General features: G+C 42.9%; 1 protein-coding gene across 2 annotated transcripts; it reads left to right on the forward strand.

The window, feature by feature from the left end:
* Positions 1–351: 351 nt before the first annotated feature.
* Positions 352–24,647, forward strand: LOC100136455 (zonadhesin-like). 2 transcript variants are annotated; one of them, XM_014139488.2, is made up of 23 exons: positions 352–606; positions 914–954; positions 1,266–1,513; positions 2,012–2,567; positions 2,704–2,900; positions 2,993–3,373; positions 3,855–4,156; positions 4,348–4,613; positions 4,922–4,975; positions 5,075–5,212; positions 5,467–5,729; positions 5,824–5,908; positions 6,024–6,098; positions 6,182–6,319; positions 6,656–6,915; positions 11,281–11,365; positions 11,458–11,772; positions 12,656–12,864; positions 12,986–13,142; positions 13,378–13,799; positions 23,289–23,418; positions 23,814–23,982; positions 24,426–24,647. In XM_014139488.2, the coding sequence occupies exons 1-22, from the start codon at positions 530–532 to the stop codon at positions 23,930–23,932; spliced, it is 4,518 nt and encodes a 1,505-aa protein (XP_013994963.2). In that variant the 5' UTR covers positions 352–529; the 3' UTR covers positions 23,933–23,982; positions 24,426–24,647.
* Positions 24,648–26,497: the final 1,850 nt, after the last annotated feature.

Below are 26,497 nucleotides of genomic sequence, written 5' to 3' on the forward strand. Positions count from 1 at the left end.
TGCCGGAAATTCACTCCTAGAACCTGGATTCCCCCGATTTCCACCCAGTGTTGTCACTGAATAACAGAATAACTGTTTAACCAAGGAGGAAGTGTTATGCAGTGATACCAAGTTCAATACAGTACATGCATTGTCTGTTCCTTTACCTTATGATTCTTAGATGGGTCTAGCTAGCTCCTAAGAAGTGAAAAACAGTCTGGTTTCCTCATAATAAAACTGCGTTGTTGATCAGCTATCTTTAATTAATTACTGGGTGCTGACACCCTTTACAGTAACTATGTCTTAATCAATGTTGTCAACTCGATGTATTTTTGATGCCATACACTTGACCCCTCCCTTTCCTGTTTGCCCCTCCCCCTTTCTCTGCCCACTGCTCTGGGCCACCAGGACCCTTATAAAAGTCTGCACGCTTTCCCCTCCCTAGTCAGAATCAGAGTGAGACTCCAGTACTCCCCACTCTCTCTATATAGTGAGTGTAAAGAGTATTTTATCTTAGCCTCCATAAGGGAACACAGCTAGAAGAACACCCATGCTAGGAAACACCTACATTGGGTTGCTGGCTACAGCAGCCCTCCTCTCTCTGATACAGGACGGGACTTACGGAAGGTGAGTCTCACTGTCATACTGTTGGTCTATTGTTTAGTATCTAACATACTCTTAGTTACTCTCTCTCTCTCTCTATGGCTGTGTCTTACTCTTGCAATTATATGATTTACTGTCTTAATTATTATCATGTCAACATTAGTATAAATAATAAAAATGCTGAACTTTAGTTTGCAACTTGATGTCGGATGCACCATGACATAGAGATTACAATGTCGATATGTTGATGTGTAGGCTAACAATAAAGTGTTTTACTTTGATATCAATTTCTCTCCCACTGTTTTGATTTGATCCTAATGTCTTCTTTTAGTGTTGAGGGTGACAGATCATCAGTTACAATGAGAGATGCAGGTATGAAACAGTATCAAATACAAATAATGCTAAGCATTGTTTTCCTTTTTCTTTTCTCAAACAACACAATGATTGCTGAAGGAGAAGTGGGATTTGTCAGTAGAACTAGCAACCTATTCATCAGTCTGACTTATAGGCTACACCTTTGTCTGTTTTTTGTGAAGTCCAGTGTCATTCACACCCCCAATTGCTACATTAACTTTGGACAAAAACTCACCTTTATTAAAGACCTAAACACAGAATCGTTTGTTTAAAAATGACTACTTTAATTTACTATTCTCTCTCTTGTTCTCTCTCTCGCTCTCTCTCAGGGACCTGCACTGTCCACAGCGACTTCCACTACAGCACCTTTGACTGGGCCAACTTCCGCTTCGTTGTCCCCTGTACCTACGTCCTGGCCCAGCTGTGCTCGTCCTCTGAGATCCCCCTGTCCCACTTCAGTGTGGAGGTGAAGAATGAGCAGCGAGGGAACTCCTCTGTATCTCCTGTTCTGCAGGTCAATGTGGAGGTGGAGAACCTCAGGGTCTCCCTGCACAAGAGACAGAACCACCGGGTCATGGTGAGTACAATATAGGTTATTATTATGAAGTTTATTCACCATACAATGGGTTATAATGGTTTATTGGTTCTAATCACTTTCACATATGATTTAGGCCTTTCACATTACAACTGACCACATTGATGTTTGGTAATGTATCTAAACCCAGGAAAATGTGCTATTTGTAATTGAGTCATTGTAAATTCACTGCATAATTGTGCTGAACTTAGTTACTCACTGGGTCTAAAAGTTCATATACTGTATATGCCATGAACTGATAAACTGAAAAACGTTTTACTACAGTACAACAAAGTTCAGAGTTGGTTATGCAATGATGTACAAGAATATGAAACCTTATCAGATTTTTGAAAGTTATATGGGACATAAGAGGGTTAGTATTTTGTCCACTATTCCAAAGTATCGAACACATTGATCCAGTAAATATTTACTACATGCGACGGTAAGAACAGCAAAGAAAGATCAGTCTTTCAAGTAAATCAATCTTTATCATGTTTTCAGGTCAATGGCATTTGGAAGAAACTCCCACTGAGCCTCAACGGTGGCACCATCAACATCCGAGGCAATGCGGCTTCCGTCGTCCTGGAGACTAACTTCAACCTTTTTGTATCCTACGATGACTCCTGTGCCGTCCATATCACCGTCCCCGCCTCGTATTCCGGTAAAGTCTGCGGCATGTGCGGGAACTTCAACCACCTGAGAGACGATGATTACCACACGGCTGACGGTTCTGAGGCATCAACCGCTGCCACGTTCGGCCAGAGCTGGCAGAGCCAGAAGGCCTGTCAGTCGACCGTTGTCCCCCATGAGTGTCCCCCTATGGAGGAGGCAGAGTACGCTAGCGAGCCCTACTGTGGGTCCCTGGTCTCCAGGCACGGGCCCTTCGCAGAATGCCAGTCTGTCCTGGGAGCCGAGAGCTACTTCCGGAGCTGTGTGGCGGGGATGTGTGGAGCGGGTGGTGGCCTGGAGGTGCTGTGTGAGGCCCTGCAGTCCTATGCTGATATGTGCCTCAAGGCCGGGGGGCCCGTACTTGCCTGGAGGAACTCGACTATGTGTCGTAAGTTGTTTTATGGTTTCCTCTTTTGATTACTAACCTTCCTGCTGTAATTAACTATTGAAGTTGGAAACAACATGATGATGGTGATAGCCTTCTAGACATTTTACTAAATTCTGTCCTTTCCCTCCCTCCCCAGCCCTGGAGTGTGGAGTGAACAGCCATTACAACGTCTGTGCCGAGGGCTGCCCTGAGGCCTGCTCCATCATGGACGCCCAAGGGGCGTGTGGAAGCTGTGAGGAAAGGTGTGAGTGCAACCCCGGCTTCAAGATCAGTGGGGGGAGGTGTGTCTCTGCAGAGGACTGTGGCTGCTGGATGAATGGAGTGCACTATGAGGTAAGGAATAGATTTAGGTTGATAGAAAAATATCAACACAGACAGACATTAAGAAAAACACACACACATCTCTTTACTTCACCCTTTTCCAGAAAGGAGCGACGTTCATGGACGGTGAGTGTGATCGTGTGTGCCAGTGTATGGGCGGGGGCAGACTCCAGTGTTCTGCTTCCTCCTGCGCGGACGGCGAGGTGTGCAAGGTCAAAGAGGGTGTCATGGGTTGCTTCCCATCCAGCCCGGCCATCTGCCGGGTCTACGGAGACCCCCACTACATCACCTTTGACGGCAAGGCATACACCTTCCAGGGGGGCTGCAGCTACACCCTGGCCAAGACGTGCGGCGGACACACACCCATCCAGTTCTCAGTGACGGGCCAGAACTGGAACCCGGGGAGCGAGAGCAGTGCTAAGCTGGCCGCAGTGGTTCTGGAGACCAAGGGTTTGCATTTGAAGATAGATAACTACAGCGCCACTGTAAGAATGAAAACTACGACATTATGAAATAATCTTTCTTTACTTGTGCAGAGACTTTTTCCTATTTTGCCAGTTTTGCCTTTTGCCTTCAGAACCTTCACTAATCAGCTCTGGGTGTGCTGTAGATTCCTCCTATTATTTACTTGTTACATTAACATGCATTGCTGACCCACTGGACCTTGCCCTCCTATTAACCCCCTCCCCACTTCCCTGTATTTCTTTGGTACAACAGTTCAAAGGAACTATGTAGAGAATTAGAGAATATATTAGAGAATCTAACTATGTTTATCCCTTATATGTTTTTATTTGTATTTGCAACGGTTCAGTGTACTTTAGTTTCTACAATTTGTCCAATGAGACAGTGGAGACACTCTATTCCACACAAAAATTATATTTAATTCAGTTCAGTTCTACTTTCATCTATTTTACTTGGCTCCACTCTACCTTACTCTGCCCTACCCTTCCCTACTCTCCACTGCAGGTGAACCATGTTTGGCAGAGTCTTCCTATTGCAGTAAACGGCCCATATGGCGAGATGAAGCTGTACAAGAAGAAGCAGTACACTGTCATGGAGACGACCTTTGGCCTCCAGATGCTGCTGGACGATCATCACAGGCTCTTCCTGCAGCTGGACGAGCGCTACAAGGGTGAGATGTGCGGCCTCTGTGGTACCTACTCCGACGACCAGGGGGATGACTTCCTGACCCCAAACGGCACCAAACCCGAGACCAATGAGGTCACGTTCGCCAACAGCTGGAGAGTGAAGAGTCCGGAGGATGATCGGTGAGTGGGTTGGATGTTTTGAACCATAACGGTAACATACTGTACATTATGTTACCGTTGTGGATGAGTGTATCCAGCCGTCAACTGAAAAATGCAGAACTGTCATTGTATCATCAACACTAATCTTTGAATATATCAATAAATCCAATACATAACACCATTGATCTCCTCTCCGTTCCCCTCTTCTCTAGCTGTGTTGCTTCCCCACCTGCCCCCCAACCATGTGACTCCCATTTGGACAACCAGGGCTTCCAGGAGTGTTCCAAGCTGCTGCGTGACACTTTCAAGCCCTGCCACCCATTTGTCCACCCCACGCCCTACATAGACAGCTGTATGTCTGACCACTGTGCCTCCGGCGGGGACATGCATGTGACATGCTACTCCCTGAAGTCCTACGTGACCGCCTGTCAGGTGGCCAGTGTTACCTTGCCCCCCTGGTGTAATGACACAGCCTGTGGTGAGTGTGGTATGGTATGATTGTTTTCGTAATGATGATGATGCTGCTGCTGAACACCGTACTATGATTGTATGGCGGTTGGCTCACCCCATCCATCATCATACACTTTGGTTTTTGCTGTAGTCTTCAACTTGGATCCTTCATTCCTTCCTCCATTCTTCTTTTCCTTCCACTCTTGCATCCCTTATTCCTGCCCTCTTTTTCCTCCCCTCCTCCCCCCTTCTCTTACTTTCCCCTTCCTACCATCCACCTGAGGCTTGTCCAATGTGTTCCTGTGAAAAACCCTGCTGTCTGTCTTATAATTGCAGATAGCCTACCTGGCCCTCCCACAAAACCACCAGTTACTACCCCTGACAATAAATGTAAGAACGTTGACCACATGATTTTCCAATGGCAGCATTTCCATTCCTTTGATACCAGCTGGTTCATTTTGTGACTGAGTTTTCTATGGCATCCTACAGTTTGTCCGCTAGACTGCAACTTTGACAACAGCGAGTGTGGGTGGGAGCAAATTGTTCAGGACAGTTTTGATTGGAGAAGACAGAGAGGCCCAACCCCGTCTGACCTCACAGGGCCAACCCAGGACCATACCACAGGAGGTGAGAGGTTACGAGGTCACATGGTTGTGCCCCCCCAAAAAATCTGAAATTACCAAATGTGCGTCATCCACTGTTTCTGAGATTTCAATGAATGAGACAATACATGGTTGTAGCCTATCGACTTGTACAGACAGTGATATATAAATACCTATCTACATAGTGGACACCATAGACATCATAGAGGCTAGCCATTTCAGAGCTAATATGCTGGGAGTCGTGATGTTAAAGAGTGTCTGTGTATGTTTGTTGATCAGGTGGCTCCTACATGTACATTGAGGGCAATGGTGTGTACTACGGAGACTCTGCCCGTATGATAAGCCCTAAGTGCCAAAAAGGGGCGACAAATTACTGCCTGCGCTTCTGGTACCACATGTACGGACAGGCCAAGGCCATGATTCTCAATGTCTACCAGCTTGACGAACGCAACAAACACAGGAAACTATGGTCCAAAGCCAATAACCAGGGCTCCACATGGTATCTTGCAAAAGTGGATATCAATACCGATGGGTCATTCCAGGTAGGAGAAGGTGTCAGAGGTTTTTAGAGGGTTAAATAGTGTGAAATGATTGTGGTATTACACATTTTCCCAACACAAAATGGCTCTGTTTCAGATCATCATGGAGGGAATCCGAGGCTCTGACCCTCAGTCTGACGTGGCATTTGACGACGTCTCCATCCACTATGGATCATGTTCAGGTGAACTTTGTAACTATTATAGGGACGCATGCTACTGTATTTCTAAACACTGGATGTCAGATGAGGAAACATTTACCCTTTATGACCAATGCCATTCCTCTGCTTCCTCTGGCAGGTTCCTCAACAGGTGTTGTTGGTGGACCTTCAGTTCCTCCCCCAGTTGAAGAAGGATCATTTATCCCACACCCAGGTATATTACATCTATAGACTCATTTTCTTATGGAAACAAACTCATATTGACTTTTACAAATGTTTCCCATGTTCCCTGCTCAGTCTGCAACTTCGATTGCACTTTCGAGGAGGACCTCTGCAGTTTTACCCAGCTGATGACAGATTCTTTTGATTGGACAAGGCACAGTGGCTCCACCCCCACTGCGATGACTGGGCCATCAGCTGACCACACTAAAGGAGGTAGGTGTTCTTAGGACTTTTACCCCAAACTGAACAACAAAATATGGTAATTGTTGGACATCGTAATGCCTTGTCTGAATGGTTGCAAAAACTCTAATGCTCAAACAACAAACCTGAAAGTCAAAATTGGATTGAAGGACTTACCCTGTACTGTTCTTTCTGCTCCATTAACTTCAATGGCTGTAATACAAGACCTACATCCTTACATAAACAATCTGACCTGTCCCATTGCTGTGTGAACTCCAGAAAGAACCCCCAATAAAACCTACTGCTATCTAAAGGAATTGAATCTGTGACCCTAGCTCTAATTTTATCTAACCTACTCTTGCCTATAAGATATCGGTCACTACTTGTACATCGAAGCCAGCAATGTGTCTAACGGAGACACGGCTCGCCTCCTCAGCTCTGAGTGTTCTGACCCCGGTCTTCAGTGTCTGCAGTTCTGGTACCACATGTCCGGTTCAGCGAAAACCATGGGCCTACACGTCTACATACTCCAGGATCGCAGTGCCGACAGGGTATGGTGGAAGAGGAACAACCAGGGAGACTGCTGGCAACTAGCCCAGGTGGATCTCAGGACCACTGGACCTTTCCAGGTGAGTGAGTTATGTGACGTTGGTCTTGGTTTAGCCTCTGACCTTCCCTCTGGAGGTTGGAACAATTAAAGGTCCAATGCAGCCATTTTTATATCAATATTAAATCATTTCTGGGTAACAATGAAGTACCTTACTGTAACAGATTTCCATTAATATTGGCAAAATAGCTTTTTAGGAAGAAAATATGCCTCAAGCTAGAATTTTGCAAGGACTGACTGGGAGTGGTCTGAGTGGAGAGAGGAAAACTGAAAACTCGCTGTTATTGGCAGAGAGGTTTGGAACTCTCTTTGTTATTGGTCCCACGTCATCAGAGCATGACACATGCTGAACGCGGAACAAGAGAGAGCTCGGTTTGTTGTTTGGAAAGTTTCAGAAAAAGTGTTTCCTTAAAAAAGAAAAGCCTTCCTGTTTAATTTGGATCACTTGCTGGGACCGCTACTATCTGTCCCAGGATACTGCCAAACCCTAAATTCTGAAGAGCTGATGGTTGGTGAAGCAGCTGGCATAGCTGCTAGCTATCAAGCTAGCCAGGTTCCCTTGACAGTTTGAACAAAGCCCGCAAAGTGGTTAGCCCTTGTGAATTGGACCGCGGATTGTCCTGGGCTTGTGGCTGTTTAAATCTCTGCTATTTATTGCTGTTTCCATCGGCCTTGCGAGCTGTGCTGGATGGAATTGCATGGAGTACCAGCATTAGCCTACGTTGCTACTATCATGCTGCCAAAAGATAAAGAAGATTTGAGTAATGGAAAGGACAGTGTTTTGCTGTCACAGCTGCGTGATCTTTCAAATCAACAAAAATATGTCTACAAGCAATTGTAACAGGAAAATAGCTTCAGGAGCTTTGCCCAATTACTGGTGGACTCAACTAACAAATGAATGGGCAATCTGACCAGAGAAGTCCAAGACCTTCAGAACAGTTTTCAGTTTTCCCAGGGAGAGGTGGATGTCCTGAAAGAGACTTGCAGAAAAATGACAATCAACTGTAAGTCCACACAAATGACTGGGAAAACAGACTATCAGGAGGGACAATCCAGGAAGAAACATTGTTGTGGATGGCATACCAGAGTCTCCACATGAGACCTTGACAAAGTCTGAGGAGAAAGAGAGTACAAATATGGGATCATAGGACAAGATGGCTGTTCTGGAGAGAGCCAAGAACTTGAAAGGAACCAACTTCTTCCTCAATGAGAACGTCTCTGAAGTTGTGCGCCAGAGGCGCAAATAACTTATCCCAGCTATGAAAGCTGCCAAAAAGCTTGGGGGCATTGCTTAAATCCACTTTGACAAGCTCATTGTACAACCTCCCTCCCAAAGACCTGAGAGGAGTGAGAGAGCTAAGCTTCCGAGTCAGTAGCTTCAGCCCAACATCACATACACATACACCAACGGACACTCACAAGAGCCTGATTGACTGACTCTATTAGCCAACAATGTTTAAAAAAAAATTTTTTTTATTATCTCTGACAAGCTACCCAGGAAAGTTCTAAGCATAACCCATATTAATATACAGTATGTAGCTTTAGCAATAAGGTCATGAAATCAATAACATGCTAACATTGGATAACATTCATATACAAGCCATAATTATTTTTGATACAGCAGTAGCAATACAAGGATATCACATATACAGAATAGACAGTAATGCCGATGTGGGAGATGTTGCTGTGTATGTTCAAAGCCATATTTCTGTAAAGCTTATGAGGATCTCATGTCAAATGTTGTTGAAGTGTTGTGGTTGCAGGTTCACCCGCCTCATCTAAAGCCTCTTCATTTGGGGTGCTGCTAAAGACCACCAAGTGCTAACAGTCAGAATTTGGATAATATCTGTGCAATACTTGATAGTGTGTGTGTGATGTTAATAGAGAGGTCTATTTTCTTGGTGACCTGAAAATTGACTGGTTAGCAACTAGCTGTCCTCTCAAGAGTAAGCTTTTAACTGTGACTAATGTCTGTAATATGACCCAGGTTATCACTCAACCAATTAGAGTGCATGCCAGTAGTGTGGGATCTGTGACATCCACTGGTATTGATCATATCTTCACTAATACTACAGAGCTTTGCTCTAAATAAATATCAGTTCCCATTGGTTGTAGTGAACATAACATTGTGGCAATAACAAGAATAGCCTAAGTGCCAAAGGTTGGTCCTGAGGTAATTCATAAGAGATCATACAAAATGTTTTCTCAGGACTCTTTTGTTGAAGATGTACAAAATATATGTTTGTCTGATGTGTGTGAGAAAGTGAATGCAGATGCAGCACTGGAAGTATTTGTAAAATAATGAATGCCAATTGTTGACAAGCATGCACCTGTTACGAAATGTACTGTGAAAACTGTTAAGAGCACCCTGGATTGATGATGAATTGAAAAAGGGCACGCTACAAAGAAATTATGCAAAAGAGGTGGTCAATTTGGTCAACTTAGTGTGGGAGAGGTGGAAAAACTATTATTATCGATCAATAATGATAAGCCACCAGGAATAGACAACCTTGATAGGAAACTATTGAGAATAGTAGCAGACTGTATTGCCACACCTATTTGCTATATCTTTAACCTAAGCCTTAAGGAGTGTGTGTGTGCACAGGTGTAGAAGGAAGCTAAAGTAATTCCTCTCCCTAAAAATAGTAAAGCACCCATTACTTGCTTTAACAGCCGCCCATCCAGTTTGCTGCCTGTTCTAGTAAACTGATGAAAAGAATTGTGTTTGACCAAATAAATTGGTTAAAAAAAATGGATAATAAGATGATAGTTGGAACTTTATTGTTAGATTTGAGTGCACCTTTAATCTTATTGATCATAAATTCTTATTGAAAAAACTAACTTGCAATGGTTTTACATCACCTGCCATCACATGGTTGGAGAGTTATTTATCCAATAGAAACCAGAGAGTGTTCTTCAATGAAATCCTCTCTAACATCAGATAGGTACAGTGTGGTGTCCCTCAGAGCAGTTGCCTTGGGCCGTTAATCTTCTCTATTTTTACAAATGATTTGGCACTAGTCTTACACAATGCTAGAATGACTATGTATGTGGACGATTCCACACTCTACATGTCAGCACCCAAAGCCAGTGAGTTCACTGAAATTCAAATAAGGAGTTACAGTCAGTATCAGAATGGGTGATTAATAATAAACTGGTCTTAAACTAAAGGCAATGTATTTGGTTCAAAACATTCTCTATTACCTAAACCTCAACTGGAGTTGTGCATAAATGGTGTGACCATTGAGCAAGTTGAGGAAGATAAACTCTTAGTTATAACATTGGATGGTCAATTATCATGGTCAAGTCATATTGAAAAATATGTTGTGAAGATGGGGAGGGCTATGTCTGTTATAAAAATATGTTCTGTGTTTTATACACAAAAACATCAACAACATGCATGCCAGTCTATCCTGGTTGAGTGTTGATGAGAGATTAACTGCTTCTCTTCCAGTTTTTATGAGAACTATTACTGTGATAAAAATTCCAGATTGTCTGGATAATCAAATAACATACAGCTCAGACACCCATACACACCCCAAAAGACATGCCACCAGGGGGTCTCTTCACAGTCCCCAAGTCGAAAACAAATTCACGGCAATGCACAGTATTATACAGAGCCATGATCACATGGAACTCCCATCTCCAATTACGCAAGCAAACAGCAAAATTACCTTCAAGAAATGGATAAAACATCTGATGGCACAATAGGGACTGTGAAATGACACATACACATGCACCCATAGACACACTATCACACTCTAACACAATGAATCTACACACATTATTCTTTTGTAGTATTGTTTGTATATTGTTGTATTTTATATTTGTGTGACTGTTCTTGTCTACAGTGTTTTGTTACTTGTCGTGTTTTATGTTTTTGTGTGGACCCCAGGAAGAATAGCTGCTGCTTCGGCAAAAGCTAATGGGGATCCGAATAAACCAGATAATATTTTCCAATTTACCGCATGGTGATGTCAATGTGGAAAGCCGAAACTCCTGCCCATGCAAACCTGCTGATTAGAAGGTCCTATGTAGATTGTATTTTCAACCAGCAACTATCAGGAAATAACGCTGATCAAATTCTTTCACTTTTTTTTACAGTATTCATTTCATCATCTGTTGTGCAATATGATACAAAATACAGGCGAGACACAATGTTGACTTCACTGGGCCTTTAAGCAGCAAGGTGAATAGGGTAGACTGGAATGTGAGGTGTGGATATTCCTCACCGCACCATTAAGCCTGTGTTGTAATCTTAAAATGGCAGACGAGTTCGGACTCGGACATGTGTACCATTATTCATCCATAAAGGTCCCTTTGACTAAATGTGTCCTTTTTGCTATATATCCGCTGTTATAAATGTTTCTCCCTACTTTGATCTCAGATCATCTTCGAGGGCCGAAGAGGCAACACTGATCAATCTGACGTGGCTATAGATGATGTTTCGCTGCATCGTGGACAGTGTGAAGGTAAGGGCCACTCCCTCCACAGTCCATATTGGTGAACAGCACAACCACATTTGTGGTAATTGTTATAATGTTGATTTTCTTTTAACTCCTAGATCTGATTAAGCCAACAACACCAACCGAGAAACCTTTTCCAGCAGACAAGTCTACCATTGCACCAACACCAGCTCCAATTACCATGAGACCAGTAACACTAAGACCAACAACTGCTGCACCAGCTCCAACCAACTCAACCATGACATCTAAACCCTCAACTACTGCTAGGCCACAACCAACAACAACTATGAGACCAGAAACACCAGCACCACCCACAACTGAAATACCAAGTCCGCCAAGACCGACAACTGAAAGACCACAACCCCCAAGACCGACAACTGCAAGACCACAACCGCCCAACACAGCAAAACCAAGTAAGTCTTTACGTACCCTTGATAACACAAAGTTACAATCTTCATTCATTACAGACCCCTCCTCTAACACAAATGTTATACAATCGGTATTTTACAAATGGAAAGACACTAAGTACAAAGAAAATGTAATCTGTACTTATTCTTGCAGTCCGTGTTCTACATATTCTATACACTCAACCTTATATTTGAAGAGGTTTATTCCAAAACCCTATATATACATTTTCAGAAATATTTGTAAATTAGCTTTTATTTTTAAAAATAGATGATGAAAGAGATTGGTGTGTTTTTTAACTATCTAATCATGGCATGTATTTGTTTCAAATCTATCATTTGGTTTCATTTCAGAGAGACAAATAATCATGTTTTTTTGCTAAATGCTATACATATCCGCCTCTCTCTCAGAGAATAAGTAGTACTGCTAGGTTTTACACAGTGAAATGTAACAAATGACTACATTTTTTTAAATGAAATGTACAAATGATACATTTGTGACATCGATATTTCATGTTTTTTTTTAAATATTTAAAACAGTAAGAGATCTGTATGTAAAACATTTACATTTTAGTAATATAGCAGATGCTCTTACCCAGAGTGAATTACAGTAAATACATTCATCTTAAGATGGCTAGGTGAGACAACCACATGTCAGTCAAATATACAGGATACGAACATTCCATTCCAGCTAAGCAAATGGATATATAGCATTTTGCCCCAATTTTTTGTGTACATTTTCAAACACATCTAAAACCTATGAATGAAAAATCTGAGAACAATAATATTTTACAGACATGAATTTACCCATAATAAGCAATCATTTCTGGTAACGAATTGGTGGATATTGCGTTATTAGAAATAAACTCTTAATTTGCTATTTTCTCTCAAGCACCATCGTGCCCAAACAACAGCCACTTCACCCCCTGCATTTCCGACTGCCAGCCCACCTGTAAGCACCTCCACGGCCCACCCGACTGCCACTCTGATGAGCACTGTGTACAGGGCTGTGTGTGTGACAATGGCTTTGTGCTCAAACAGAGGGTGTGTGTACCCATCCAGCAGTGTGGCTGTGTGGACAGCAACGGCAACAGCCATTGCGTAAGTAACCTAGCACACAATGAGAACTGCTTTAGAAGTATGTTTGGTGTAGACCCAGTGCCCATAGTTACATGTGTGAAATCTGCAGTGTAATGACTTTAAAGATGGACTTTCATTTCAGTTTAAAGAGAGCTGGTACACTGAGCACTGCCATCAGAAGTGTGAATGTGTTGAAGATGATGGTGTGGGGGAGATTGACTGCGATGATGAATATGAGTGTGATGGGGATGCCATCTGTCTTCAGAATGAAGCCGGACTGTATTTCTGCAAGTCAACAGGTAGGCCACATTTCTCAGAAACTTGACTCTCTTAAGAACTGTCTCCCATACAGTCAACAGACATTCAATTGCATTCAATGCCAGTCCCTTACATTCCTCTGTCAAGGCCTAAAGTTCTCCTGTGTTCTAAAACAATGTTCAAGACCAAATCCAGAACAGTTAAGTCTCATAGACCTTCACTGTTTTATATCATAATTCTTATGGTATTAATCTTGTTTTTATTTTTGCATTCAAGGATTCAGTGAGTGCTCTATCAATGGAGACTCAGAGTACAGAACCTTTAACAACACGAAGCATGACTTTGAGGGAACAAACTCTTATGTTCTGGTCCAGAACACAGACCTGTCCAAGAACCAGCCAGACATCTACATCGAGGCCATCAATGCGATCGTCAACCAGGATGGTGGTGACAGTAGCCAAGGTGACAGTAGCCAAGGTGATAGTAGCCAAGGTGACAGTAGTGATGTTGACAGCAGTGATGAGGATGACAAGCATAAAGACAGCATGAGAATGGGAAACAGTGAAGACAAGCATGATCACAGCGATGAGGACAGTGATGAAGATAAAATAGAGAACAACAACCGTCTGCGACTCAGAGGGCTGAAGATCAGAGTCTACAACCACATGGTGGAGTTCAGGAAGAACAGGAAACTTGTTGTAAGTATTTAGGACTTATACGTTATTTAATATGGCAATTATAAGGCAATTCCTAACTTCTACAGTTGAAGTCGGAAGTTTACATACACCTTAGCCAAGTACATTTAAACTCAGTTTTTCACAATTCCTGACATTTAATCCAAGTAAACATTCCCTGTCTTAGGTCAGTTAGGATCACCACTTTATTTTAAGAATGTGAAATGTCAGAATAATAGTAGAGAGAATGATTTATTTCAGCTTTTATTTATTTCATCACATTCCCAGTGGGTCTGTCAGGAGTGTGCGCAACTGGTTAACTTTTTAAGGTATAGGGGGCAGTATTTTCATTTTCGAATGAAAAGCGTGCCCAGAGTAAACTGCCTAATACTCGGGCCCAGAGTCAAATATTTGCATATTATTAGTAGATTTGGATAGAAAACACTGCAGTTTCTAAAACTGTTTGAATGATGTCTGTGAGTTTAACAGAACTCATATGGCAGGCAGAAACCTGAGAAAAATCCAACCAGGAAGTGAGAAATCTGAGAATTGTAGTTCTTCTTTTGAATCCCTATCGAAACTACAGTGTCTGTGGGGTCACGTTGCACTTCCTAAGGCTTCCATTGGCTGTCAAAAGCCTTCAGAAACTTGTTTCCTCCTTCTCCTGTTACTGGGCAGAGAATAGTAGCTCAGTCAATGAGTGGACTGCCTATGGACAAAGAGCTTGGGTATGTGCGAGCCCGCGAGCGCGCCGTTCCTTCTTTTTCTCCTGGAATGAATACGCTATTGTCCTGTTGGAACATTATCGACGTTTTATCATAAAAAGACCCTAAGGATTGATTGTAAACAACGTTTTACATGTTTCTATGACCGGTAATGGAACATTTTGACTTTTCGTGTCCTGATTTACACTCGCGCGTTATGCCTTTGGATAGTGATCTGAACGCACGAACAAAACTGAGGTATTTGGACATAAATATGGAGTATTTCGAACAAAACAAACATTTCTTGTGGAAGTAGGAGTCCTCGGAGTGCATTCTGACGAAGATCAGCAAAGGTAAGAGGATATTTATAATACTAATTCAGAGTTTTGTTGATGCCAGAACTTGGCGGGTAGGTGTATAGCTTGCTGCGATGGCTGAGCTATGTCCTCAGAATATTGAACAATGTGCTTTCTCCGTAAAGTTATTTTGAAGTCTGACAAAGCGGTTGCGTCAAGGAGTAGTGTATCTATAATTCTTTCAATAACTGTTGTAAATTTTATCAATGCTTATGATGAGTATTTTTGTAAATTGATGTGCACATTCACCGATCACGCGTCAATGTAAAATGCTGTTTTTGGATATAGATATGAACTTTATCGAGCAAAACATACATGTATTGTATAACATGAAGTCCTATGAGTGCCATCTGATGAAGATCATCAAAGGTTAGTGAATATTTTAGCTGTACTTTGGTTTTTGTGATGCATGTCCTTGCTTGGAAAATGGCTGTGTGGTTTTTCTTGTGAAGTTTATGTCCTAACATAATCTAATTTTATGCTTTCGCCGTAAAGCCTTTTTGAAATCGGACAATGTGGTTGGATTAACGAGAGTCTTATCTTTAAAATTGTGTGAAATAGTTGATTGTTTGAGAAAATGAAATTAGGAGATTTTTGCTGTTTTGTATTTCGCGCCATGCTATTTCACTGGCTGTTGAATAGTGTGTCCCGCAGGTGGGACGGTAGCGTCCCACGTAGCCCTGAGAAGTTAACTGAAGTCAGGTGCAGGAGAGCAGAGATGAGTGAACAGGCCCACTTTATTTGGCAGAAGGAAAACAGTCAGACGCAACTGCGTAACGACACAAAGGCAAAAGCGAATAGCGCACTCGTCACACAAAAAACAGCATGAAGCGTCACACATGACACGTAACGAACAATTACACACACAGACATGGGGGGAAGAGAGGTGTGCGGAAAAACAAGACAAAACAAATGGAAAATGAAAGGTGGAGCGGTGATGGCTAGAAGACCGGTGAAGTCAGCCTCCGAGCGCAGCCCGAACAAGGAGAGGAGCCAACTTCGGCGGGAGTCGTGACAGTATCCCCTCCCTGACACGCGGCTACTGCAGCGCGCCGACACCGGCCTCAGGGACGACCCGGCTGGCAAGGCGCAGGGCAATCCGGCGGGAGACGGTGGAACTCCCGCAGCATTGAAGGGTCCAACACGTCCTCCACCGGAACCCAGCACCTCTCCTCCGGACCGTACCCCTCCCACTCCACGAGGTACTGAAGGCCCCTTGCCCGACGCCTCGAATCCAGTATGGAGTGAACGGAGTATGCCGGGGCCCCCTCGATGTCCAGAGGGGGTGGAGGAACCTCCCGCACCTCAGACTCCTGAGGAGAGACACATAGAACGAGGGGTTAATATGGTAAACGGGGGGAAGCTGTAACCTGTAACTAACCTCCGTTCACTCTCCGTTTTCTGGCGCAGCACGGCCCGCTGGAGGTGAACATGGGCGGTGTCCCATGTCTCCTCCACGCGCCTGAACCAGTCGTTTACCGCAGGAGCCTCGGTCTGACTCTGCTGCCAAGGCGCCAGAACCGGCTGGTACCCCAGTACACACTGGAAGGGAGAGAGGTTAGTGGAGGAGTGGCGGAGCGAGTTCTGAGCCATCTCGGCCCAGGGCACGAACGCCGCCCACTCCCCCAGCCGGTCCTGGCAATAAGACCGGTTCACTCTCTCCACCTGCCCATTAGTCTTGGGATGAAATCCAGAGGTAAGGCTGATCGAGACCCCCAGACGTTCCATGAATGCCTTCCAGACCCTCGAAGTGAACTGGGGACCTCGATCAGACACTATATCCTCAGGTACCCTGTAGTGCCGGAAGACATGCGTAAATAAGGCCTCCGCAGTCTGTAGGGCCGTAGGGAGACCGGGCAGAGGGGGGAGACGGCAGGACTTAGAGAACCAATCCACAACGACCAGGATCGTGGTGTTTCCCTGTGAGGGGGGGAGATTGGTAAGAAAATCCACCGACAGGTGCGACCAAGGCCGTTGTGGAACGGGTAAGGGGTGTAGCTTCCCTCTGAGCAGGTGCCTAGGAGCCTTACACTGGGTGCACACCGAGCAGGAGGAGACATAAACCCTCACGTCCTTGGCCAAGGTAGGCCACCTGTACTTCCCACTCAAACAGCGCACCTTCCGACCGATCCCAGGATGACCAGGACAGTGATGTGTGGGCCCAGTAGATCAACCGGTCACGGACAGCAGATGGAACGTACAGACACCCAGCGGGACACTGGAGGGGAGCGGGCTCTGCACGTAACGCCTGCTCAATGTCCATGTCCAGCTCCCACACTACCGGCGCTACCAGGCAGGAGGCCGGGAGTATGGGAGTATGATCCATGGGCTGATCCTCTGTGTCATACAGCTGGGACAGTGCGTCTGCCTTCACGTTTTGGGAACCTGGTCTGTAGGACCAGGGTGAAAACAAAACGGGTAAAAAACATGGCCCACCTTGCCTGACGAAGATTCAGTCTCCTCGCTGCCCGGATGTACTCCAGGTTGCGGTGGTCAGTCCAGATGAGAAAAGGGTGTTTAGCCCCCTCAAACCAATGTCTCCATGCCTTCAAAGCCTTGACCACAGCCAACAGCTCCCGGTCCCCCACATCATAGTTTCGCTCCGCCGAGCTGAGCTTCCTCAAGAAGAAGGCACAGAGGTGGAGCTTTGGTGGCGTGCCCGAGTGCTGAGAGAGCACGGCTCCTATCCCAGCCTCGGACGTGTCCACCTCCACTATGAACACCAAAGAGGGATCCGGATGGGCCAGCACAGGAGCAGAGGTAAACAGAGCTCTTAGGTGACCAAAAGCCCTGTCCGCCTCAGCCGACCACCGCAAACTTAACGGTCCCCCCTTCAGCAGTGAGGTAATGGGAGCCGCTACCTGACCAAAACCCCGGATAAACCTCCGGTAGTAATTGGCAATCCCTAGAAACCGCTGCACCTCCTTTACCGTGGTGGGAGATGGCCAATTACGCACGGCTGAAATGCGGTCACTCTCCATCTCCACCCCTGAGGTGGAAATGCAGTACACTAGGAAGGAGACGGACTGTTGGAAGAACAGGCATTTCTCAGCCTTGACGTACAGGTCATGCTGCAACAGACGACCAAGCACCCTGCGCACCAGGGACACATGCTCGGCGCGTGTAGCGGAGTATATCAGACTGTCTTCAATATACACCACTACACCCTGCCCGTGCAGGTCCCTGAAAATCTTGTCTACAAAGGCTTGGAAGACTGATGGAGCATTCATCAACCCGTACGGCATGACGAGGTACTCATAATGGCCTGAGGTAGTACTGAAAGCCGTCTTCCACTCATCTCTCTCCCGGATAGACTTCACTCGTCTCCCTCCCGGATATGCACCAGGTTGTAAGCGCTCCTAAGATCTAGTTTGGTGAAAAAGCGCGCCCTATACATAGACTCAATCACTGTGGCTATGAGAGGTAGCGGGTAACTGTACCTCACAGTGATCTGGTTTAGACCTCGATAGCCAATACACGGGCGCAGACCTCCCTCCTTCTTCTTCACAAAAAAATAAACTCGAGGAGGTGGGTGAAGTGGAGGACCGAATGTATCCCTGACAATCCCCCCGTCGATGGGGTGGTAATTGAATAGCCTTCTTTTTGGAGAAGGTGAGAGCCAAATCGGCATATTCAGGGGGCATCCGCACGGTGGAGACCTGGTCTGGACTTTCCACCGTAGTAGCACCAACGGAAACCCCTAAACACCTCCCTGAGCACTCCCGCGACCACCCCGTGAGAGCAAATATAAATACCTCAAAAATGCTATAGCTTCAATTTCTCAAACATATGACTATTTTACACCATTTTAAAGACAAGACTCTCGTTAATCTAACCACATTGTCCGATTTCAAAAAGGTTTTACAGCGAAAGCAAAACATTAGATTATGTCAGGAGAGTACCCTGCCAAAAATAATCACACAGCCATTTTCAAAGCAAGCATATATGTCACAAAAACCAAAACCACAGCTAAATGCAGCAATAACCTTTGATTATCTTTATCTGATGACACTCCTAAGACATTATGTTATACAATACATGCATGTTTTGTTCAATCAAGCTCATATTTATATCAAAAAACAGCTTTTTACATTGGTGTGCGATGTTCAGAAAATGTATCCCCACCGAAAACTTCTGGTGAATTTATTAAATTACTCATCATTAACGTTGACAAAATACATAACAATTATTTTAAGAATTATAGATACAGAACTCCTTTATGCAATCGCTATGTCAGATTTTAAAATAGCTTTTCGGCGAAAGCACATTTTGCAATATTCTGAGTACATAGCTCAGCCATCACGGCTAGCTATTTTGACACCCGCCAACTTCGAGGCACACTAAACTCAGAATTAGTATTAGAAAAATTGTATTACCTTTGCTGATCTTCGTCAGAATGCACTCCCACGACTGCTACTTCCACAATAAATGTTGTTTTTGTTCCAAATAATCCATACTTATGTCCAAATACCTCTGTTTTGTTCATGCGTTCAGGTCACTATCCAAAGGGTAACGCACGAGCGCATTTCGAGACAAAGAAATACAAAATTTTCCATTACCGTACTTAGAAGCATGTCAAACGCAGTTTAAAATCAATTTTTATTATATTTTTCTCGTAAAATAGCGATAATATTCCAATAGTGTATTCATTCAAAGAGGAAAAGAAAAACAGCATGCTCTCGTGAACGAGCATATCCAATCTCTTTGTCACCAGGCAGACCACTGAGAAACTGAGCTACTATACTCTGCCCAGAGGCAGGAGACTCCTCAATCCGCTTTCTGAAGGCTTTAGAGAGCCAATGGAAGCCTTAGAAAGTGCTACGTAACCCCAGAGATACTGTAGTTTCGAAAGAGAATCAAAAGAAGAACTACAAATTCTCAGACAGGCCACTTCCTGCTTGGAATTTTCTCAGGTTTTTGCCTGCAATATGAGTTCTGTTATACACACAAAAACCATTCAAACAGTTTTAGAGACTTCAGAGTGTTTTCTATCCAAATATACTAATAATATGCATATTCCCATTTCTGGGCAAGAGTAGTAACCAGTTTAAATTGGGTACGTTTTTTATCCGGCCGTGAAAATACTGCCCCCTAGCCCAGACAGGTTAACTTTTTAACTTGGGTCAAACGTTTTGGGTAGCCTTCCACAAGCTTCCCACAATAATTTGGGTACATTTTGGCCCATTCCTCCTGACAGAGCTGGTGTAACTGAGTCAGGTTTGTAGGCCTCCTTGCTTGCACACGCTTTTTCAGTTCTGCCCACAAATTGTCTATAGGATTGAGGTCAGGGCTTTGTGAGGGCCCCGTGCTCCATGTTTGGGATGGTGTTCTTCGGCTTGCAAGCCTCCCCCTTTTTCCTCCAAACATAACGATGGTCATTATGGCCAAACAGTTCTATCTTTGTTTCATCAGACCGGAGGACATTTATCCAAAAAGTACGATCTTTGTCCCCATGTGCAGTTGCAAACCGTAGTCTGGCTTTTTTGTTGCGGTTTTGGAGCAGTGGCTTCTTCCTTGCTGAGCGGCATTTCAGGTGATGTCGATATAGGACTCGTTTTACTGTGGATATAGATACTTTTGTACCCGTTTCCTCCAGCATCTTCACAAGGCCCTTCACTGTTGTTCTGGGATTGATTTTCACTTTTCGCAGCAAAGTACGTTCATCTCTAGGAGACAGAACGCTTCTCCTTCCTGAGTTGTATGACGGCTGTGTGGTCCCCTGGTGGTTATACTTGCGTACTATTGTTTGTACAGATGACCGTGGTACCTTCAAACATTTGGAAATGGCTCCCAAGGATGAACCAGACTTGTGGAGGTCTGCAACTTTTTTCTGAGGTCTTAGCTGATTTCTTTTGACTTTCCCATGATGTCAAGCAAAGAGGCACTGAGTTTGAAGGTAGGCCTTGAAATACATCCACAGGTACACCTCCAATTGACTCTAAAGCCATGACATCCTTTTCTGGAATTTTCCAAGCTGTTTAAAGGTACAGTCAACTTATGCATGTAAACTTCTGACCCACTGGAATTGTGATACAGTGAAATAATCTTTCTGTAAATAATTGTTGGAAAAATTACTTGTGTCATGCACAAAGTAGATGTCCTGACCGACTTGCCAAAACTATAGTTTGTTAACAAGAAATTTGTGGAGTGGTTGAAAAATGTGTTTTAATGACTCCAACCTAAGTGTATGTAAACTTCTAACTTCAACTGTATCTTTACGCATTATTTATAATGTGCTTTCTGATTTGTTACCCCATGTCTTATTGTAACCTGTAGTCAAATGTTTGCCACTTTGCTGGCAGAACTAAACACGTCTCTGAAACATTATCTCTGCCTAGGAGTTATATTTGTTACAGGATGGCATTACCTAGTTTCCTTTTTGGCACCCGTATTCTTCAGTTTATGTGTCTGTGTCTCACCTTGACCCTCATGGCCACTGGCTAGGTGCGATAAGATAAACGGTTAATGACAGGGTTGTAGTACACTCTAAACTTCAGAGGAATGCAGAACTAGCCATATATCATTTTTTCACTTCTTCCCTATTCCTCTCCTGACCTTAAAACACACTCGCTAGGCTTACTGACATAAATACGTTGGTTGCCTTTAAAGGTCGACTTTGAGCAAAAATGCAAGAATATCGGATCAATACACCATCATACTAGGTGATTTAATGGTTAAAAAAAGAAAGGAGAAAAAAAAGATGAATAAGAAATTTGGCTTCAGAAGTGCCATTTCTTACCGATATCCACAGCTTTCGTCCAAAAACAATGTGTGAATTACTGCCCAGCAAACCAACGTTGGTTCTCTAACGGTTCCCAGAACATTCATTAGGTCGCTGCAAATGTTCTCATAACACAAAAACAGTCCAACCGTAGTGATCATTATACAATGTTTGTATAAAACATTCACCTGATGTTGCAAGAACATTCCTAGAACATAAAAACAGACTTATTTTATTCTTATAACATTAACGGAATGTCCTATGCAACCTAACTTAAACATTGTATGAATGTCATCACAACTGAGCATATTTTGAGTTTTGGGAACCTATCGCTTGTAATGTACCCACAGTGTTTCCACAACCTAATTACATGTTCTGGAAACCTTGAAAGAACAGATGAAATGTGTTCTGGGAACGTTCTTGTAACATCAGGTTAATGTTTTTTGCACTCTAAAAGAAACATCATCCGCACAACTGGACAGTTTTGTGTTTTGGGAGCATATCTTTTGTGATGTTTCCACCAGACGGTTCCCACAACCTAATGAAACATTCTGGGAACCATTAAATAACATACAAAATGTGTTCTGGGAATGGTCTTGTAACATCAGGTGAATGTTTTAGCATCCTAAAATAAACCCTGTAGAATCATCCGTATAACTGGACAGTTTTTGTGTTTTGGGAACATCTCTTTTGTGGTGTCCCCACAATGTTCCCACCAGACTGTTCCCCCAACCTAATGTAACATTCTGGGAACATTTAAAGAACAGATTTAACTTGTTATAGGAACGTTTTTGCAACATCAACCAAATGTTATAAACAAACACGCAAACGTTCAGGGAATGGTCTGTGGTGGTTGTTACAGATGTTGTGCACAACATTTTAGTGAATGTTAGGAGAACATTCCAAGGAAATTCCATCTAAAACATTTTTGATAAATAAATAGATTTTATCGAAAACATTCTCTGAATGTTTTTGGGATTTTATCATCCTAATGTTAGATAAAACCCTAACTATAACTTTATGGCAATCTTAGCTAATGTTCTGTGAATGTTCCCAGCTAGCTAGCCTCTGCATAGTCCCCAACAACCGGATACTCCAGTTTGCAGGGGAAATGGAAAGAGATCCTGTGACGTGACTTCCGCTTTTGGACGTTAACAAGGCAACACTCCATCTTAACTCCTCCACATTTACCAGATTGGTTGAACCGTGTAGAACAGAACCTCCCCCCAACAGTTGTTTTCTTCTTGTCAAGACCAGTATGTAGGGGATCTAGTTTCAGACGTTTCTTTTACATCTGCTACGTTAGATTACTCGCTAACTAAAGTAGCTAACTTAGCTAACAAACTAGTTATGTCGGTCGCGGTCTGCATGAACAGAATGACATATCAATGAACCACTAAACGCACACCCCATTTCTGTTTGAGAAATCATAGCAATATTCCTACAGTGAAATAATTGTTTTCCCAAGAAATATGTGTGTGTTTACTAGACTGCTAGCCCATTTTGACTTGTTACCACTGGGTCAGTAACAGTCTTTCAAGTCTTTCAACAGATCAATAATTAACTATGAGCCCAATTATTTGTTTCCTCATTGGTTGCTGCCCTCTGTTGACAGATAAGCAAAATTACATTGAACATATGATCTCTTGCTCCTTCCTTCCTTCCTTCCTTCCTTCCTTCCTTCCTTCCTTCCTTCCTTCCTTTCTGTCCCTCTCTCTCTCCCTCTCTCTAGCTGGACGGTAGGAGCACGCATGCCCCTGTCTCCCCAGCAGGGGGTCTGAGGATTCTGGAGAGCTCCTCTCGTATCTACCTGAAGACAGACTTTGGCCTCTCCGTGGAGTTTGATGGACACAGCAGAGCAGGTAACACCACCGTTACATCACAGCCAAAGGAGAGTTTAAATTATTGGTATCTCACCAGTCTCTCTGATAACAGGACAGTAAGATAGCTGTACAGACAGTGTTTACTGCCCAATATATCTGTTATCTGTGGACAGATAATATTATCATAATAGTATAATTAAAATGTTCACCTTTTATCATATCTTGCAGAAATATGGTAACAAGGCAACATACTTTATCAATCCAAACACATATGTGTATGATGTGCCATAAAATGTAATGTGTATGATGTGCTATAGATGTGTGATGTATTCTTTATGATATACAGTAAACTGCTTTATGATATAAAGTAAACTGTTACAGAACATAGACGTACTGACTGAATGAACTCACTTCCATGTCTTTATTTTGCATAGTAATCATCCTGCCCCACACCTACAAGAGGAGATTGGGAGGCCTGTGTGGCAACTTTGACGGCAAGAAGAAGAATTACATGATGAAGCCGAACGGTAACCAGGCCAATATCGTCAAATAATTTGGAGAGAGCTGAAGAGTGACAGAGGACGGACTGAGCATAACATGGAGGTACGGAGTCACAGAGACAGTACTAGCTACCACTACCACATTAATGTCTGCAATATCGTGTGTACAGAGTGTACAGTATGACATCCATATTAGGAACTCCCTCAGTTGTCACTTTTGTCAAATCTCAACTTTTAACTATCTCTTAACCAAGCAGATACAGTATATTTGACTTTTATTTAACTAGGAAAGTCAGTTAAGAACAAATTCTTATTTACAATGACAGCCTAGGAACAGTGGGTTAACTGTTTTCTTCAGGGGCAAAACAACATATTTTGACCTTGTCAGCTCAGGGATTCAATCTAACAACATTTCGGTTACTGGCCCAACACTCTAAACATTAGGCTACCTGCCGCCCCAGGGGAATATTTTTTATTGTAAGGAAATATTATATCTTTAAAGAGCACCAACACCAAAACTGACTCATTCTTCTTTTATGTTTTCAGAGGATCATCTCCCCTTCGTAACTTTGCCTATGACCAGTGACCTGGCCTCAATGCATCAAGACCATTGAAAGTGTGTTTTTTTTCTTCTCATAGACAGACACATTCCTTCCTACAATGGGCACATCCCTTTCTACAATGGACACAGTGCATTTGAAAGCACTTTGGTTAAAAAAAAAGGGGGTTTTGTAGACTATGGATCAATAAAGTATTCTACTTCTTCCATATGACTGTTGGTTTAAATCCTGTTGTTTCTGCAGCTTATGACCCACCTGTGTGCCTTACAGTAGTAGGTTATTTACACAGTTTTCCTAGTGTAAGAATCAATGTACACACATGACACTTCCCACTTGAAAAAATGATACAGTTTACTATAGAATACTACAGTTCAGACCCCAGTCCTACCTACTTGAAGGTTATGGAAAATGTGCTCATTTAGTATTTCTACAATAGGTGGAGAAAGCCTCCACTTCTATGTCAAAGATAATAAAACAAAAACACGATAGTAAATAGTACAGTAATATCAGCAAAAACGCTACAGTAAATACTACACTCCACAAAAACACTACAGTAAATAATACTGTATACTACAATCTGCAAAAACACTACATGAATTACTATAGTATATACTACAGTTTTATTTTACTACAGTATTTATACTATATTTAACTGTGCATACTGCAGTATATTACAGTAAACTCTACAGTGAATACTATACCATAGTATAATACCGTTTTTGTTTTCATGAGGGTTATACTTGTATATTACTGCTAACGTGTAATATTTATTCGAAGGCCCACATTCCCTTAGCTTTAGACTGATGTCCAATACCTCAGTGACTGTAATGTACAATATTACTGTATGATAATAGAAAACGATGCAAATCAATGATGTTTAAGCATTTAAGCTTTTGTTTTTCCCACTGAATGTATGTTTTATTTCTTGAATTATTGATCTATGCTTGATATTCATTTTATAAGATCTTAGTGTGAATAATAAATTATTATTCACACTGCACCAATTCTATATGTGTTGAAAACAATAGGGCAAGGGCAAGTTTAATAAGGGGTAAAAAAAAAAATGCTTAGAGGGCATTGTTGTAAAACTCAAGTGATTTGACCTAGACCCCTGGTTATAGTGTATTATTTATAATCTCAATCAGTCTGGTCATGTGTGTCTCCATTGGTCTAGTCCAGTGGCGGTCAATGCCATTTAAGATGAGGGAGTACGATTATCTTTTTTTCATGAGCATGGCATTATTTCTATCACAGCATATTGGATGACTGTCATTCATATTCCATTCATTCAGTTCAATGTAACATCGATAGGTTTAGGCTACTAAATGATACTTTAATTTTCCCTATACCCATAATGAGGTTGCTACAACCTAGCTTATGAATGAAAGTTTACAACGTCGAGAGAAAATGTTTGTGACAGATAGTGACACATAGGCAGACAGTGACACATTCAGTACTACCTTGCACACACTTGCCTGCATCTAGTTGATCTAGGATGTAATCATTAGTACAACAGTTGCAAACGAGAGTTTCTATTGGACAAATTCAGGTATGTTTATCCTGGTTTTGTTCAGTTTGCTTCAGCGGAATAAATACACCCCTGATCATGCACAGTTCACTTTCATAGCAGCCACATTGCATCAATCAAATGTATTTATAAAGCCCTTTTTACATCAGCCGATGTCACAAAGTTCTATACAGAAACTCAGCCTAAAACCCCAAACAGCAAGCAATGCAAATGTGGAAGCACAGTGGCTAGGAAAAACGTCCTCGAAAGGCAGGAACCTAGGAAGAAACCTAGAGAGGAACCAGGCTCTGAGGGGTGGCCAGTCCTCTTCTGGCTGTGCCGGGTGGAGATTATAACAGTACATGGCCAAGATGTTCAAACGTTCATAGATGACCATCAGGATCAAATAATAATAATTGTATTCATTCTCGCATCTATGCGCTCTCCTCCTCTCACCTTTTCCCTTTGCTTGTGGACTTCAATGCACAACACCTCAGCTACCACATCCTACATCATTGTCACCATAGCTAATAGAACTAATGTGTTAGTAA

The sequence above is a fragment of the Salmo salar genome, chromosome ssa14 (assembly GCF_905237065.1).
Source record: "Salmo salar chromosome ssa14, Ssal_v3.1, whole genome shotgun sequence".
Classification (NCBI taxonomy): domain Eukaryota; kingdom Metazoa; phylum Chordata; class Actinopteri; order Salmoniformes; family Salmonidae; genus Salmo; species Salmo salar.